This window comes from Zalophus californianus, chromosome 6 (genome assembly GCF_009762305.2).
Source record: "Zalophus californianus isolate mZalCal1 chromosome 6, mZalCal1.pri.v2, whole genome shotgun sequence".
Classification (NCBI taxonomy): Eukaryota; Metazoa; Chordata; class Mammalia; order Carnivora; family Otariidae; genus Zalophus; species Zalophus californianus.
Genome location: NC_045600.1, coordinates 99,318,337 through 99,335,162, shown reverse-complemented (window position 1 = coordinate 99,335,162; position 16,826 = coordinate 99,318,337). Strand labels below are relative to the sequence as shown.

At 35.7% G+C, this 16,826-nt stretch overlaps 1 protein-coding gene across 4 annotated transcripts in view; it reads left to right on the top strand.

Annotated features, from left to right (window-relative positions):
* ADAM10 (ADAM metallopeptidase domain 10) overlaps positions 1 to 16,826 on the top strand; it is a 134,618-nt gene that overhangs the window by 44,288 nt on the left and 73,504 nt on the right. For all 4 annotated transcript variants that reach the window (XM_027570122.2, XM_027570125.2, XM_027570126.2 and 1 more), the window contains 2 exons: positions 11,184 to 11,302; positions 13,328 to 13,486. In XM_027570122.2, the coding sequence (XP_027425923.1) occupies positions 11,184 to 11,302; positions 13,328 to 13,486 (278 nt within the window). The remainder of the gene's footprint in view (positions 1 to 11,183; positions 11,303 to 13,327; positions 13,487 to 16,826) is intronic.

Below are 16,826 nucleotides of genomic sequence, written 5' to 3'. Positions count from 1 at the left end.
GTTGGTATGGGACATATAGTTGTGTAATGTAGCAGTATTTTTTTTTTTAACCCTAAACCAGAGATTCATTTGAATGGAATTTTGATCTCTGGATTGAATGAAAAATACATTGTGCATTTCTTTTTGTTTAAGTTTATTTGGGGTACAAGAGATGTTTCTGTAGTTTTAATATGCTGTAATTTACTAAGTCCACTCTCATATCCTAAGCACCTAATGTATTCGAGGCACTTTAGTAGTCACTAGTAATAGACTAACTGAACAGACAGGTCCTTGCTGCTGAGGAGTTCATGGATTCATGAGAAAAGCAGGTGTTGGATTAGGAATAACAGCTGTGATAAATATTAAGAAAGGAATGTTCAGAAGATTGCTGTGGGAGCATTGGGGATGCCATCTTGTCTGGAGGTTAGGGAAGGCCACTCTTAGGAGATGGCATTTAAACTGATCCTGGAAGGATGACAGAAGAGGAGTTGGTTAGCCAAAGGGAGTGAAATGTGTTCTAGACAGAGGAAACAGCATGTGCAAAGATACTAAGATGAGAAGTGGCGTGTTTATGGAATTGAAGGGATTTCAGTATATGAGGGATCTTTAAATGTAAAGGGAGTATGGTTCCAAATGAGGCTGTAGATGTAAGTAAGAGCCAGATCTTTGAGAGTTTATGTAAGTCATGGTAATGATTTTTTACTTAGCCTTGGAAGGTTTTTTTTTTTTTTTTTAAAGATTTTATTTATTTATTTGACAGAGACACAGAGAGAGAGGGAACACAAGCAGGGGGATGGGAGAGGGAGAAGCAGGCTTCCCACTGAGCAGGGAGCCTGGTGTGGGGCTCGATGCAGGGCACGATCCCAGGACCCTGGGATCGTGACCTGAACCGAAGGCAGACGCTTAACTAACTGAGCCACCCAGGTGCCCCTGCCTTGGAAGGTTTTTAATGATAAGTGACTGTATAAGTTTTAAAAAGTTCAGTCTGGCTGCAAATGAACAGTTTGGAAGGGAGTTAAACTAAATGCATTGAGGCTGTTGAGGAGGCTGTTGCACTAGTCCTCATGGGAGATGGTAGCCTGGATTAAGTTGATATTAGAGGTGATGAAGGAGAGTGAGTAGATTTAAGATATTATATTTATTTATTTATTAAGATTTTATTTATTTATTTGAGAGAGAGAATGAGAGACAGAGAGCATGAGAGGGAGGAGGGTCAGAGGGAGAAGCAGACTCCCTGCTGAGCAGGGAGCCCGATGTGGGGCTCGATCCTGGGACTCCAGGATCATGACCTGAGCTGAAGGCAGTTGCTTAACCAACTGAGCCACCCAGGCACCCCGATTTAAGATATTTTAAAGGTAGAATTTATTGGACTTGGTTGATATGTAGTTAGGTATAAAAGAAGGAGTTATAAGAGGACTGTTTTCTGGTTTGAGCAACTGAGTGGCTACTGGGTCCACTTATTTAGATAAGGAATATTGGAACAGCTATAAATTTCAGGAGAAATCGTAAGTTCAGTTTTGGACATGTTTTGTGAAATTCATGAGGAGGGCCTAGGAGAGAACTCTGCTAAATGCCAACATTTTACGGTTAGGTGGGGGGGTGGGGAAGCAAAGCCTGATGAGTGGTAAGAAAAGCAGAAAACCTGAGAGTGTGGTATCCTAGAAGCCAAGGGAAACAATGTTTCAAGGAGGGGAGCAATGAGTTGCTGCTCTTGCTTTTGTTATGCTGAACATTAGCAATATTTCTAATCTGTGTTATTTACCCTTTGCGTTTCTCTAGTTTTGATGATCTTGCTGGATCTAATTGCACAGGGTAGTCCAGATTTGGATACTTCATAGTCACATATAAATAGGGTAACAAGGTAACTTTTTTTGGTGTGAATTTCTAATGATTCATGAAAATAGCCAGTATGGTTTTAGGCATTTTGGATAAAAGCGCCTGTTGGCCAACATCTTTGACTAACCATCTCTGTTAATTCTGTGGTGATTGATTACAAGGACACTAGTTATCTTTTTAGTATAGCATGGCTAAGTTTTACTTAAATGTTTGAAGCACAGGGGTTCCTGGGTGGCTCAGTCGTTAAGCGTCTGCCTTTGGCTCAGGTCATGGTCACAGGGTCCTGGGATTGAGCCCCACATCGGGCTCCCTGCTTGGCGGGAAGCCTGCTTCTCCCTCTCCCACTCCCCCTGCTTGTGTTCCCTCTCTCACTGTGTCTCTGTCAAATAAAGAAATAAAATCTTAAAAAAAATGTATGATGCACAAACACAATAATTAATTTGTTAATTTGTATGTATATCTGAAATCTTAAATTATAATCACTTTGTATTAGTTAAGGTCCAAAACTGTCATTTCTGGGAGAATAATGCTGAAGCAACAAATTATGTATGAACACAAAGTGTAGCATATCAAGAATCTTAGAAATGGTGGTATGGGATAAATAGTTGTGTTATGAGCAGTATTCATTGTTTTTTTGTTTTTGTTTTTGGTCCATAGTAAAACTGGACCATGTACGTGACTCCCAAAATCTTACATTTCAGTTTTACAGATAGTTTATTCCCACTTGTCAAACTAAGTGAGCCTTTCACATTCTAAATCTTGAGAGACTTGAGAGATCACTTTGTCCATGTAATATTGGATGATGTTTTTGAGACATGGTCATTCAGCTTCACTTCTATGTGTTTCAAGTCCCCAAATAGGAAATTTTACCTGTGCTTTCTGTGAACATTTAAGAATCTGCTGTATTGAAACCTTTGTTATCATATGCTGTTTTTTCTTTTTAGTAACTATAAAGTGATAAGATGAAGGTGGTATTTTTTTTTAAGATTTATTTATTTATTAGAGCATGCACAAGTTCAGCGGGGAGGGGCAGAAGGAGATGGAGATAGACAATGTCAAGCAGACTCCCTGCTGAGCGAGGAGCCCAGTCCCACAACCCTGAGATCATGACCTGAGCCGAAATCAAGAGTCAGAGGCTCTACTCACTGAACCACTGAGACGCCCTGATGGTGGTATCTTCTTCCTAAGTTCTTGTCTTTTAATCATCCAGTTAATCATAGTTATTAGTATTAAGTGTAGAGTAGAAATTCTTATCATTGTGTTCTTTTTCCTCTGGAAGTTGGGATAATCAGCGAGGCAAATCAAAAAGCTGTCAAATGTTTTGCTGTAGCAGAGCAGCAGTACCTCTCCTTCATCAGAAACTTTATCTTAAGTGGGAGGGAGACTTGGGATAAGAACTGAGTATAGTACTCACCCATGGGGAAGGAAACGTGAGCTACTTGAATAGCCACAGTTGGATGGGTAGAGCCTGGGAGTAGAGCTTGGAGGAGGGTTTGGATCCCCAGGCCTCTCTGGATCTGGATAGTTAAAAGGGGAAGGAAAGTGTGGATAGGAATGGAATAATTGAGGAGCATAGGGAAGAGATAATGATAGGTTTTTTCTTTAAAAAAAGATCTGAGGGGCGCCTGGGTGGGACATTGGGTTAAGCCTCCAACTCTTGGTTTTGGCTCAGGTTGTGACCTTGGGGTGTGAGATCAAGCCCTGCATCAGGCTCTGTGCTGAGTGAGGAGTCCGCTTGGGATTCTCTTTCCCTTTCCCTCTGCCCCTCCTACTTGTGTGCGCATGCTCTCTCTCAAATAAATAAATAAATCTTAGAGAGAGAGAGATATCTGAAATATTGAGATTGAATGCAGAGGGGCAAATTTCATTCCTCACTTTCCCCCAAAAAGGGAATAGGGAATATTGTAGTTTGAAGGGATATGATCATAGAGATGTTTTATAGTGTTTGCCACATGAAGAATAACCTGCTAGCTGCCCAGACAAGTCTTCATTAATTCAGCAAAGGTTTTGGAATCCCTTCTCTATGCTAGATTCTGTTCTCTTACCTTATCATCTGCTCTCCTCCCCTATTTTTTAATTTGTTATTTATTGATTGATTTTGAGGTAAAATTGGTGTATAACATTATATAAGTTTTAGGTGTACAACATTATGATTCGGTATTTGTATATACTAGAAGTAATCACCACCCTAAGTCTAGTTATTGTCCATCACCATACAGTTGATCCCTTTTACCCACCTCCCAACTCCCTTCTCTTCTGGTAACTACCAGTCTGTTCTCTGTATCTATGAGTTTGTTTTTGTTTTGTTTTATTTTTTTAGATTCCACATGGAAGTCAAATCATACGGTATTTGTCTTTCTCTGACTTATTTCACTTAGCAAAATACCATCAAGTTTCATCCATATTGTTACAGATGGCAAGATTTCCTTCTTTTTTATGGCCAAGTAGTATTCCATTGCATAGATATACTACATCATCTTTATCTATTAATCAGTGGACACTTGGGTTGTTTCCATATCTTGGCTATTGTAAATACTTAAGTAAACATGGGGTGCATATATCTTTTTGAATTAATGTTTGAGAGCTTGGTTCAGATTCAAGCTCTGATTTTATTTGTGTGATCTAGGTCAAATCAGCCTTATCTGATCTGTGAAATTAATAAATTTAGGTGATTTTTACGATTTTGTATGTTTGATTTATATTTGTTTTAGTGTTTTATAGAGGCATACCTTGGAAATATTGCAGGTTTGGTTCCAGACCACTGCAGTAAAGCAAATATTGCAATAAAGCAAGTCAAATGAACTTTTTGGTTTCCCAGTGCATAAAAAAGTTATGTTTATACTATACCATAGTCTGTTCAATGTGCAATAGAATTATATGTAAAAAAAAAAAAGTATATACCTTAATTAAAAAATACTTTGTTAAAAAATGCTAAATGCAGGGCACCTGGGTGGCTCAGTCGTTGGGTGCCTGCCTTCGGCTCGGATCATGATCCCAGAGTCCTGTGATTGAGTCCCACATCGGGCTCCCTGCTTGGCGGGGGGCCTGCTTCTCCCTCTCTCATTTCCCCTGCTTGTGTTCCTGCTCTCGCTATCTCTCTCTCTCTGTCAAATAAATAAAATCTTAAAAAAAAAGGCCAAATGCATCATCTGAGCTTTTAGCAAGTTGTAATCACTGATCACAGATCACCATAACAAATATAATAATAATGAAAAAGAACTATTGTGAGAATTGCCAAAATGTGACACTGAGGTAGGAAGTGAGCAAAAGCTGTTAAAAAATAGCACCAATAGACTTGTTGGATGCAGGGCTGCTACAGACTTTCAATTTGTAAAAAAAAAAAAAACAAAAAAAAACAAAAAAACACACTATTCGCAAAGCATAATAAAGTGAAGCACAATCAAATGAAGTATGCCTGGAGGCTCCTGGCTGGCTTAGTCAGTTGGAGTATGGAGTATGGAGACTCTTGATCTCGGGGTTGTAAGTTCAGGCCTCATGTTGAGTGTAGAGATAATAAATAAAATCTTAAAAAACAATGAGGTATGTCTATATTCAGTAGTTTTGCTTGCCAGTTGTTTAGTTAACATAGTTGCATAAAGTCAGAAGGTGTTTACAGAAACCTTTTTTCCCCCTCTCCAACAGATAAATCTATTTATTCTCAAGTAACGTAAAATACATGTAATCTTATGTTCTGTAATGATGCCATTATGGCAGATTCTTCCCCTTGGCTCTCCTTTTATGGGAAAGACTTAAACTAATGATCTGTTTGTCTTCTTACACAGGATAAAATTACTCATTTTAGCTCAGGTTTTAGTTTCACTTTTATCTTCATTGAGGATTCTCATATATGTGTTTTTGCTTGTTTAAAGTAATTTACCTTAGGGACAATAGTTAAGCCTGGAGCTAGGTCTTTCAAACTGTATAGCCCTAGAATTTCTGGGGTGGTTGCCTCAGGTACTGCCCATTGGGGTGCCCGTAGGTGAACTTGCCCTTTCCCCTTCTACCAACCCATTCGTTTTATCCTTTAAAAATATATATATTGGTTTTTAAAAGATCATTTGAAAAAAGGATTTTTCTGTTTCAGAAAGTGTGCTAGTGGAAGTAAACTAGATATATAACTCATAGTAGTATGGTATTAAATGTTGGCAACTTGTCTTAAAAAATAATTTGGATGGAGACTCAAGGATCTTTATTAAGAATAAAGTGAATGTTGGGGCACCTGGGTGGCTCAGTTGTTAAGCTTCTGCCTTTGGCCCAGGTCACGATCCCAGGGTCCTAGGATCGAGCCCCACATCGAGCTCCCTGCTCCACGGGAAGCCTGCTTCTCCTTCTCCCACTCTCCCTGCTTGTGTTCCCTCTCTCGCTGTGTCTCTCTCTGTCAAATAAATAAATAAATCTTTTAAAAAATGAAAGAATAAAGTGAATGTTAAGAGATAACATCTAGAGACATCAGGAATGTCCTGTTAAGTAGTACAGTTTTATTTCTAGGAGTCATTGAGCCAGGTCTGCCATAGACCTGTTCCATTTAGACATGATAGACCTCTGTTTATGATGACAGTCTTGGTCTTTGGGACTGCTGGATTACACTGATGTACTTTTAAGCAAGGCTTTTGCTCTCAGGGTTCTTCGCTGTGTTACCAAGGTACTTCATTAGTTGAGGCTTTTGTGCTAATATGACTTCAGCTCAAGGGATGAACCCTTTATCTGTTGTTTTCTTCTGAGAATCACAGCCATACTCTCATTAGCCAAAATAGCAACTGTATGGACAAAGGCAACTTCTTCTTACTCTGTATTCTTACTGTTCTAACTGTTGTAATATACAGGAAAGTTACTTCTTTATATGAAGATGTAGAGGGTACGTGACATTTCAGAAATTTTTATAGTTATATCCTAAACAAAATATCTTAAACAAAATTTATTTTGTTGTTCTGCACCAAAGGTGGTTCTGGTACCTCTACTGTTTGTTTGGTTTAGATGTAGAGTGCTTTTCTAAAGCCTAGAAAGGAAAACCAGCTGTTATTACCGTATGGTACAACTAGATCTTCAAAGCAGTGAAGCTAGAGAATTGGAATCTGTTTGGTATGTTTTTTCAAATTACTGTCATTTGTTAACTGATTTTGCCCTCCTATAATTTCACTCCATTCTTTACATCTTTACTATAGTGCCACTGAGGAAAACAAGAAAGAATTGCAGTAGAAATACTATAATCAAGATGAGAGACAAAATACTGTTGATCAGTAGAATCAGTATAGTGGTTAAATCTAAGAGTAGAAATACATTCCGAGTGCACGTAATGTTCTTTATACAGAGTATCTTCCTTGCCAAAGAAAATCTAAAGTTTATCTTTGGTGACAGTGTGGTATGTAGTAATAACAATAATAATAAAAATAAAATTAAACTTACTGAAAGAAACATACTCAAAGGAGACAGAGGTTAGCCTTATTCTTGAAAGTGGCTTAACCATTAATAAAGAAAATTTCTTATGGTGGTATTATAAAATTTTTAGTGAAAATTAAATAAGGTTATATTTTTATCTATTTTATTTGCATTCAGATTTTAAAAGATGACTTGTTTGCGGAGACTGATAATACATTAAGACTACTACAGCACTTAGCATGTATTAACTTGACTTTTTAAATCACATGCTTGAGATGCATTTGTGTTAATGGTAGAGCAAGATGCAGCAACCAAATACTGGAGTTCTAGTCCTAATTCTAGTCTTGTAACCTTGAGTCATACCCTTTGATAAAAATATTTATCATACCTCCTTTGCAGCTTTACTCTGAGGATAAGATATAGTAACATAGGTAAAAATGCTGTGAAAATCATTTACCTGTATACATTTGGGAAGAATGTTACAATCTCATTATCATCACAGTGTCACTATCTCATTTGGTTCTCTTGGAGCTTTTATCACTAAGAAGGATATTTCTGGTCACAAAATTTTATTTTATACTCCAGCTCTTTTGAATACAATGATTTTTAAAATTTACTTATTTATTTTTATTATGGCAAAGTAACGTGATTCATAGATTGTGACAGACTTGAATTCAATCTGGCTTCTTTCTACCATTTACCTGCCTTTCAGGCTCACTATTGTTCCATTCCCTCTTCTGTTGATACATGTTTTAGATGCAAATTAATGTTAATAAAAGCAGTGCATTTGGGGGATATCTAAGTTTGATTTTTTGTTTTACTATCTATACTGCTACTTGATTGTGCATGGATAATTGAGAACTGATTTTATATGTAGTTTAGTCCAATTTAAATCAGTGCAGAGACTGTTTTGTACATGTGAGGTGATTTTCTTATGCTGTCAGTATCAGTGTTGGAAGGGACCTACTTCAAGTGTTTTTAAATTCTTTCTGTTATAACTTCCTTTTAGGGTTCCTAGGTGCTTAAACATTTTAAGTGATGTAAAACTGTTTTTGCGGGGGTAGGGAGTGTAGGATAGATTGTTCTTATACTGAGTTTAAATGTCTTTCTGAAGCTTATACTCCCCTTTTTTGCATATAGAATATACTCTTGCTTATAATGGTTATAGGGTATAACAGTTTTGCTGAATAATAAATCTTGGATGATAAATATACTAAGCCCTTGGACATTTAGTGTTTTAGTCTGTTTAGTAAAGATGCTCTTTTTCAGATAGTATTTGTACAGTGAGTTAAAAGTATATATAATGATAAGTTAATGATTTTTCAAAATATTGTGATCCTTTAAAAAATAATGTGTTTATTTATACCTGCATATATGATCAAGAATTTCCTATCTGTTAGTTAGCAAAAGAAATTTTATGAAAAGACGGGATGTGCAGTAAGAATTCAGGCAGGATTCCTGTTTGTTTAGGGTAGTCTATTTTTAACTTTGCAGAATTCCCATTTAGAAGGTATGTTTGACTTTTTGATTACTTGTGCCAGGAGATGGAAAACATAAGGCTCTAAGGATCCTTTTCCTAGTCTAGAGTCCTTGTCACAGCACCTGGGACACTTTAGGAGTTTTTTGGTGAGAGTTTTAGGCAAGTAGAAAATGAATGCAGCCTCAAAATAAAAGAGTACCAAGATTGACATGAAGTTAAAAGGAAAATAGAAAATAGAAAAATTTGAAAAAGGGACAGAACTTTCTGAAGCTAATGAGTGTACCCTGTTGACCCTTATTTACTTGAAAAATGAGTTTTTTTCCTTTAAGATAAACTTTATTGAAGTATAATTTATATTTTTTTTAGTATATGTGCTGCTGAAGTGAGCACAAAGTATAATTTACATAAAATAATATACAGTTGGCTCTTGAACAATGCCCCAAGTTAGGGGCACCAACCCCTTGATGCAGTCAAAAATCCATGTACAACTTTTGACTCCTCCAAAACTCAACTACTGCTGTGGACTGGAGGCCTTATTGATTATATAAACAGTTGATGAACACATACTTTGTATGTCTTATGTATTATATACTGTATTCTTAAATAAGCAAGAGAAAAAATGTTATTAAGAAAACAGTACTGCACTGTATTTATGGGGAAAAAAATCCATGGGTAAGTGGACCCACGCACTTCAGATCTGTGTTGTTGAAAGGTCAACTGTACTCATATCAAGTGTGTAGTATGAGTTAGGTTTTGACAAATGTATATATTTGTGTAACTGCCATTCAAATCAAGATATAGAACATGTCCCTCATAGCAAAAAAGTTCCTTCATCCCCCTTTGCTCTTTGTCTCTCTTCATCCCAGGCAACCACCGATCTGCTTTCTGTCACTGTAGATAGGTTATTGCCTATTCTAGAATTACATATCTATGGAATTATACTATATATATTCTTTTGTGTCTTCACAGAAGTACATATTTTTAGTAGTTTGACATTTTTTATTGCTGAGTAGTTTGCCATTGTATGAATAAGCCACAGTCTTTTTCTCTCTACTTGTTGATATTGACTGAAAAACTGATTTCCAGTTTTTGTGTATTTTGAATGAAATTGCAATGGACATTTGTGTCCAATTTGTTTTGGTGGACTTATGTTTTATGTTTTCATTTCTCTTGGGGTAGAATTATGGGTCATAGGGTTTTTATATGTTTAACTTTAAAAAAACTGTCAGTTTTCCAAAGTGCACCATTTTATACTCTACCAGCAATGTGTGACAGTTCAGTTACTGTACATCCTACTAACATTTGGGGCTTGCTAATTGAACACTTAGGTTCAGATTCATTGAGGAGAAATTGTGCTGTGTGCAGACTTTTATGACAATTATAAAAGAGACTTGATCTACTTTTAAGAGTTTAGTAATGATAGCTAATTAGTTGCCATTTATTTTGCAGCTCCTCTGTGCCAGGTGCTGTGTTAATGACTTTACATGCGTTATAAGCTGTCATTCTTACAAGACAGAATGTATAGTCTTTATTTAACAGATCGGAATCCTGGGCTATTAGATTTTAGGTGTAAGATTTGATTCATGGTTTGATTCTTATTTAGAATAGTTAGATTCTTTATTTAATTTCATCTCAATATTTTGGTTTTTCTCTTTCCCTTATAGAGGACCATTGAGAATGAGTATGATTTCAGCTAATATCATGGTCTTTTGGGTTCTCTCTCTCCTTTTTTTATTTTTTAATATTTTTATTTATTTGGACAGAGAGAGAGAGACAATGAGAGAGCGAACACATGTAGGGGAGTGGGAGTGGGAGAAGCAGGCTTCCTGTCGAGCAGGGAGCCTGATGTGGGGCTCAATCCTAGGACCCTGGGATCATGACCTGAGCCGAAGGCAGACGCTTAATGACTGACCCATCCAGGTGCCTGGTCTTTGGCTTCTCAAATTGAGGATGGTCTAATGATAATTAGAATTAGAAGCCCTAGGGAAAACATACAGGAGTTGAAAGGGGATGTGTGTGTATGTATACGTAAAAGAGCATGCATACTTGCTTTTCTGAAGGAGAGTCATTAATATAGATGCCACTTTTTAAATGTATTGTTTAAGTTGTGTAAAGTAGGGGAAAATGGCAAAGCTGCAGAATTACTAAAGAGGGAAGACAGGTAGTGGTGAATAATAGTAATTGGGTCAAGAAGCTTGTTTTTATGTCCAAGCAACTTAGTTGCTGTTGGAATTAACTTGTTTTACCCCATATAGGAATCAGCCTATAAGCATTTAATTTTTAATATATCTTAGACAGTTACTGTTTAATTACATATAATTTAGATTTGTATCACAGCTACTAGGTTGAATTTTGGAGCAAAATTTTTATAAGAAAAATCTTGTAAAGTGTATTTCCAAGTAGACAAATGGTGTGAAACAGTTTATATTTTGCAGACTTTTTAATAAAAAAAAAAGTTTAAAATTGGGATCCTTTTAATTTCATTTTTTCCCTTTTCCACCCTGTTTTGCAGACATTTCAACCTACGAATGAAGAGGGATACATCCCTTTTCAGTGATGAATTTAAACTAGAAACATCAAATGAAGTACTTGATTATGATACCTCTCATATTTACACTGGACATATTTATGGTAAGTTGAATCTTAGAAGAGTTCCTTTCTTTAGTTTTTTTCTACACAAAGAAACACATGTATTTTGAGCTATATGCATATATTTCAGAGAGGTGGGATAAATCCTGAGGAGATTTAAATATATCATGAAGGATAACAGTCTTTGAAGAATAAAGTAACCCTTGGACCGATCTCTATATGTGTATATATATGTATATTTAATATTGGATTATGCAGTGCCTGGCTTTTGAAAGATACGTAGTTTTGATTCTCTCAGTACCTACAAACTGTTAGATTTTTTAAAAAGTTTTTAATTAATTTTCTGATCTTTCAAGCAAAACATTAGCTGTGTTTTATAAGAAGAGAGAAGAAACTTAAAGGGTAACTATAAAGATCATCTTAACAGCCAAAAATAATGTGACAAAGTCATTCATAAAAAATCCTTGCAGGGCCTTCCTGCCTTAGAATCTATTTGTTGTGTTCACAATTCTAACAAATTTCCCTTACTACAACTGATTAAGAAGGTACTGGGGGGATGGGGAGCACACTTAACCCAAGAGAAAGTTACATTTGACAGTTTAGTAGTGTGGAAAGAACAGTCAAAATCTTCTGGAGGTACTAGAGAGGGTCAAAATATTGTTATAACTGTATGTTAATAAATACTGAAGATGATTCTGTTATTAAGACAAAGTTAACTGAAAGTTAAATTTCATTTCTACATATTAGAGAGATTTCCACTCAAAATCATAACATTATGGAAAATTGTTTAAAAATGTTTCTAATTTTTTATTATGCCAGATAAATGAGGCATTCCTATACTTAGAATTTCTTAACTTGTAGATGAAACTTCGTTAATAAATAAGAAGTTTTCTGTACTCTTGTAGTTCTGTAAACAAAGGAAAGTGTTTTTCCGTCAGTCTAGACCTTTAATATTGAACCATTATTCCTTTCATCATTTCTCTTTTTGGGCAAATAACTTTGTAGTGTCTGCCCTTCTTTGCTAGGTGATGGTCAAGAAAAGTACAAGACTAAATGAGTTTGCAGATAGAAATCATGTCATTTAAAATACCAGTGTCTTGGGTTCTTAGCATCAGTCCTTAGTTAATTCAGTCAATTAATTAATGTTAATCTATAATTTAGAAATTGTGGAAAGCCTGATACTTATTTTAATGAGAAAATTTTAACAGGTAAATTTAACTTTTAACATACCATCCTCCTACTTTCCACTTTTTTATGTCATTTGAAGGTTGACGCTCAGCTTTTCTTCGTGAATATCTCAAAATACCCTTTTTTTCCTGTATTTTCTTTCACTAGGGAAGTATAATTGTTGGGACAGTATTACAAATCCAATATCTTAAGAAGGATTGTTGGTATGCTTTTGTTCAAACTACTTCTGAAATAATTGGTACTTTCTTATTTAAAAAATGTATTTATAAAAAAAGGAAGCCAAAAGTTTCATGCAGATTATATCAGGTGGGAAAAGAACTTTTTTACTTATGGTAATTAGAGCAAAACCTCAGAAGATACTTTCTTTTCTTTCTTTTCTGTCTTTTTGTTTCTTAAATGCGGGGCTTGAACTAGTGATCCTGAGATCAAGACCTGAGCTGAGATCAAGAGTCAGATGCTAACTGACTGAGCCACCCAGGCAGTCCTCAAAAGATACTTTAATATCTTTATTTTGGAAGTGCATATTTTATCAGTGGATCTGCTCGCCTCTTTCTGAGCTTAAGTTAATTTAACAATAATTTATTGAATGACTGTTGAATTCTTGCCAGGTACTGTGCTTAGATGCTGGGAATATGATTGTCAATGAGACAGATGTTCTGTTTTTCACTGTTGTTATCTAGTAATTGTATAGATTTTAACTAAGTACTAGTTGCTGTTCACATCTCGAATTCCTCTTGATATATTTTATGTGAAAATTTATTTCCCCAATAAATTTGTATTCAGGTTTTTAAAATATATTGGAATGCCTTTTTAAAGGAGAATGAATTTAACATTAACATGCAAATTAATTTTTCAAGTGTTTGTTGCTTTCATTAATAGGTGAAGAAGGAAGTTTTAGCCATGGGTCTGTTATTGATGGAAGATTTGAAGGATTCATCCAGACTCGTGGTGGCACGTTTTATGTTGAGCCAGCAGAGAGATATATTAAAGACCGAACTCTGCCCTTTCATTCTGTCATTTATCATGAAGATGATATTAGTAAGTACTTAAATTTTATCAAGTAGCCTTTTGCAAAAAGGCATATAAATAGTTAAAAGTATGTGGAGACATACGAAGCCTGAGCTGTTTTCTTTCCTAGCTATTAATCAGGCTAGAAAATAGTTTCACAGCCAAAGTCTCAATTTAACAAATAGTAGACCTATATAAAGAGGTAATTTCCTTGTCAATCCATGCCAGTCCTACTTTGTTGATATGATACAACCAGTTCTATTTGAACTATGAGTCAACCAACTTTGATTGAATTGGAAATTCTATATTCTGATATCAGCCAGTCATTTAATGCTATAATGCCTTGGTGTGTGTGTGGTTTTCCTTCTAATGTAAATTTCAGGATGGATATTTGTGTACTATTATGTAGTATTTAAGAAATATTTTAGATATTTTTGTAATTCTAAATCCTTTGAGTATTTCTTTTTGGAATCTTGAAATAATGATTTTACTTCAGCTTGGTAAGACTCCAGGTTTATCATGATGGATTTTGTCCTCTATCCTGGTTTTTATATGATGGTAATTTGCTGGGGGAGTTCTTTTTCTGTGTTTTAAGAGTAGAAAGTGTACTTAGACTTCACCGTTTAATTTTACCATTGTCCATATATTCACAGTCATCCAGTCACGAGAATGCTTTACTGAAATACCACAGAAATACATTCCTCTAATTTTATAATGCCTCTTGAATACTCATATTTTATTTTTGACTATAACTAGACTAGTCTTTCATTTTTTGCCTATTTTCCTAACTTGGCTCCTTCCTTCTGGCTTCATTTTCTGTTCTACAGCCAGAAATTTATTGTCAGTAATTTCATTCTCACTCCTAATAATGTACTGGAAAGCCTAACCATTTTGGCTTTTTGCTCCATCAGCTCTGACAGTTTCCATACTTCTTCAGTCTGTCCAACTGCTTGTTATCTCTGATGCTGGATTGCTATAGAAAATAGTATAATTATTCTCGATAGGATGCATTTATGATTTTAGCTACTTGCTAACTCATAAATTTGTTAATGCTACTTACCTATCTCTATATATACATATTTTTAATGCTCCTTGCCTTTATTTTTATTCATCCCTGTTTGATTCCTTTTCCAGTTTCCCCTCCTGGTGTTTCAGATTTTTCTCAGGCTCATGCTACAGTCCTTCTTCACAAGCAGGAATATGAATTCCATTGCCTTCCTTTCTTTCTGTCAACAGAATTACTATCTACTTGATTTGTATGTTACTTTGTAATTTTTTTAGTGATTTAATCTTCTTGCAGGTTTACCTTTCCTGTCAGGGTGTGTAAGTTCTCCAAATGTGGCTTCTGTTTCTTTTGCTCCTTTAACATTGCAAATATTATTTAATCTCTGGAGCAGACTCTATAGACACTTAATAAAATCTTGAAACATTTTCCTTATAATGTTTTCTCAAAATCAAACAAGACCTTATGGGAAAGGAGGGAGAGGAGGAGAGTAATGGACAGATTTTGAACTCCTGTTTTTACTTGTATTATAATCAAACTTTATCCTTTGCTTATTTATACTTCCCATAAGCACCCTATACTGTGTTTGTTCTGCCTTTTATGATTTCTGTTATTACATCTTCTCTCTCGTTTCCTTCCTTCTCCTATCTCCTTGTAAATAAGTTAAACATATTCTCCTTTTTTGCACTTTTATTTCTTCCTGTCCTATAATTGCATTTTTCCACTTCCCACCTTACAGTAACTTCCAGATATCTTCCTTTATGTCAGCCTTTCTTTTCCCTCAAAGATGATGAGTTAGCTTGGAGGTTCAGTGACATTGGATGTGACTAAGTTTTCTATTCCTTTTGGCATTTAACTTTACCATTGATTTCAGCTCTTATTTTTTACTTGTCCAATTAAAATGTATGTTCATTAAAAAAATGTTCATGCTAAGGAGGCCTTTTCTTGTTATTATTATTTACTTAATAATAGCTTAAAAATAGTAATGTTTAGAGTGATTTTGTTTGTAATTTTTTGCCATCCATTTGAAAATGTAAAAACTTTCCTTCGCTTGAAGGGCAAACCAAACAACTGAGTTGTTCAGCAGGCTGTAGTTTGCTTACCCCTCCCTCTTCTAGAGTATGGACAGATAACTTACCTTTTTTTTTAAATTTTATTATGTTATCTTAATCACCATACATTACATCATTAGTTTTTGATGTGTAGTGTTCCATGATTCATTGTTTGCGTATAATACCCAGTGCTCCATTCAATACGTGCCCTCTTTAATACCCATCACCAGGCTAACCCATCCCCCCACCCTCCTCCCCTCTAGAATTCCTCAATTTGTTTCTCAGGGTCCATAGTCTCTCATGGTTTATCTCCCCCTCCGATTTCTCCCCCTTCATTTTTCCCTTCCTACTATCCTCTTTTTTTTTTTTTTTTTTTAGCATATAATGTATTATTTGTTTCAGAGATACAGGTAAGTGGTTCATCAGTCTTACACAATTCACAGCGCTCACCATAGCACATACCCTCCCCAATGTCTATCACCCAGCCACCCCATCCCTCCCACCCTCCACCACTCCAGCAACCCTCAGTTTGTTTCCTGAGATTAAGAATTCCTCATATCAGTGAGGTCATATGATACATGTCTTTCTCTGATTGACTTATTTCACTCAGCATAATACCCTCCAGTTCTATCCATGTCGTTGCAAATGGCAAGATTTCGTTTTTTTGATGGCTGCATAATATTCCATTGTATATATATACACCACATCTTCTTTATCCATTCATCTGTTGATGGACATCTTGGCTCTTTCCATAGTTTGGCTATTGTGGACATTGCTGCTATAAACATTGGGGTGCATGTACCCCTTCGGATCACTACATTTGTGTCTTTGGAGTAAATACCCAGTAGTGCAGTTGCTGGATCATAGGGTAGCTCTATTTTCAACTTTTTGAGGAGCCTCCATATGGTTTCCAGAGTGGCTGCCCCAGCTTGCATTCCCACCAACAGTGTAGGAGGGTTCCCCTTTCTCTGCATCCTTGCCAACATCTGTCGTTTCCTGACTTGTTAATTTTAGCCATTCTGACTGGTGTGAGGTGGTATCTCATTGAGGTTTTGATTTGGATTTCCCTGATGCCGAGCAATGTTGGGCACTTTTCATGTGTCTTAGATAACTTACTTTTAATTGGCTCTTTAACCTTTCTGTGTAGAATACCTAAGGTTATGGTACTAGTAAGTACTACTATGGTAGTAGTAAGAAAAGTTATTACTGTTTAATGTGTCCTGTCACTGTATAAAATTTTTTGCTTACATTACTTCATTTAATCTTTATAATAACACTATAAAGTGTAATAGGCACACATATTGTATCCCCTTGT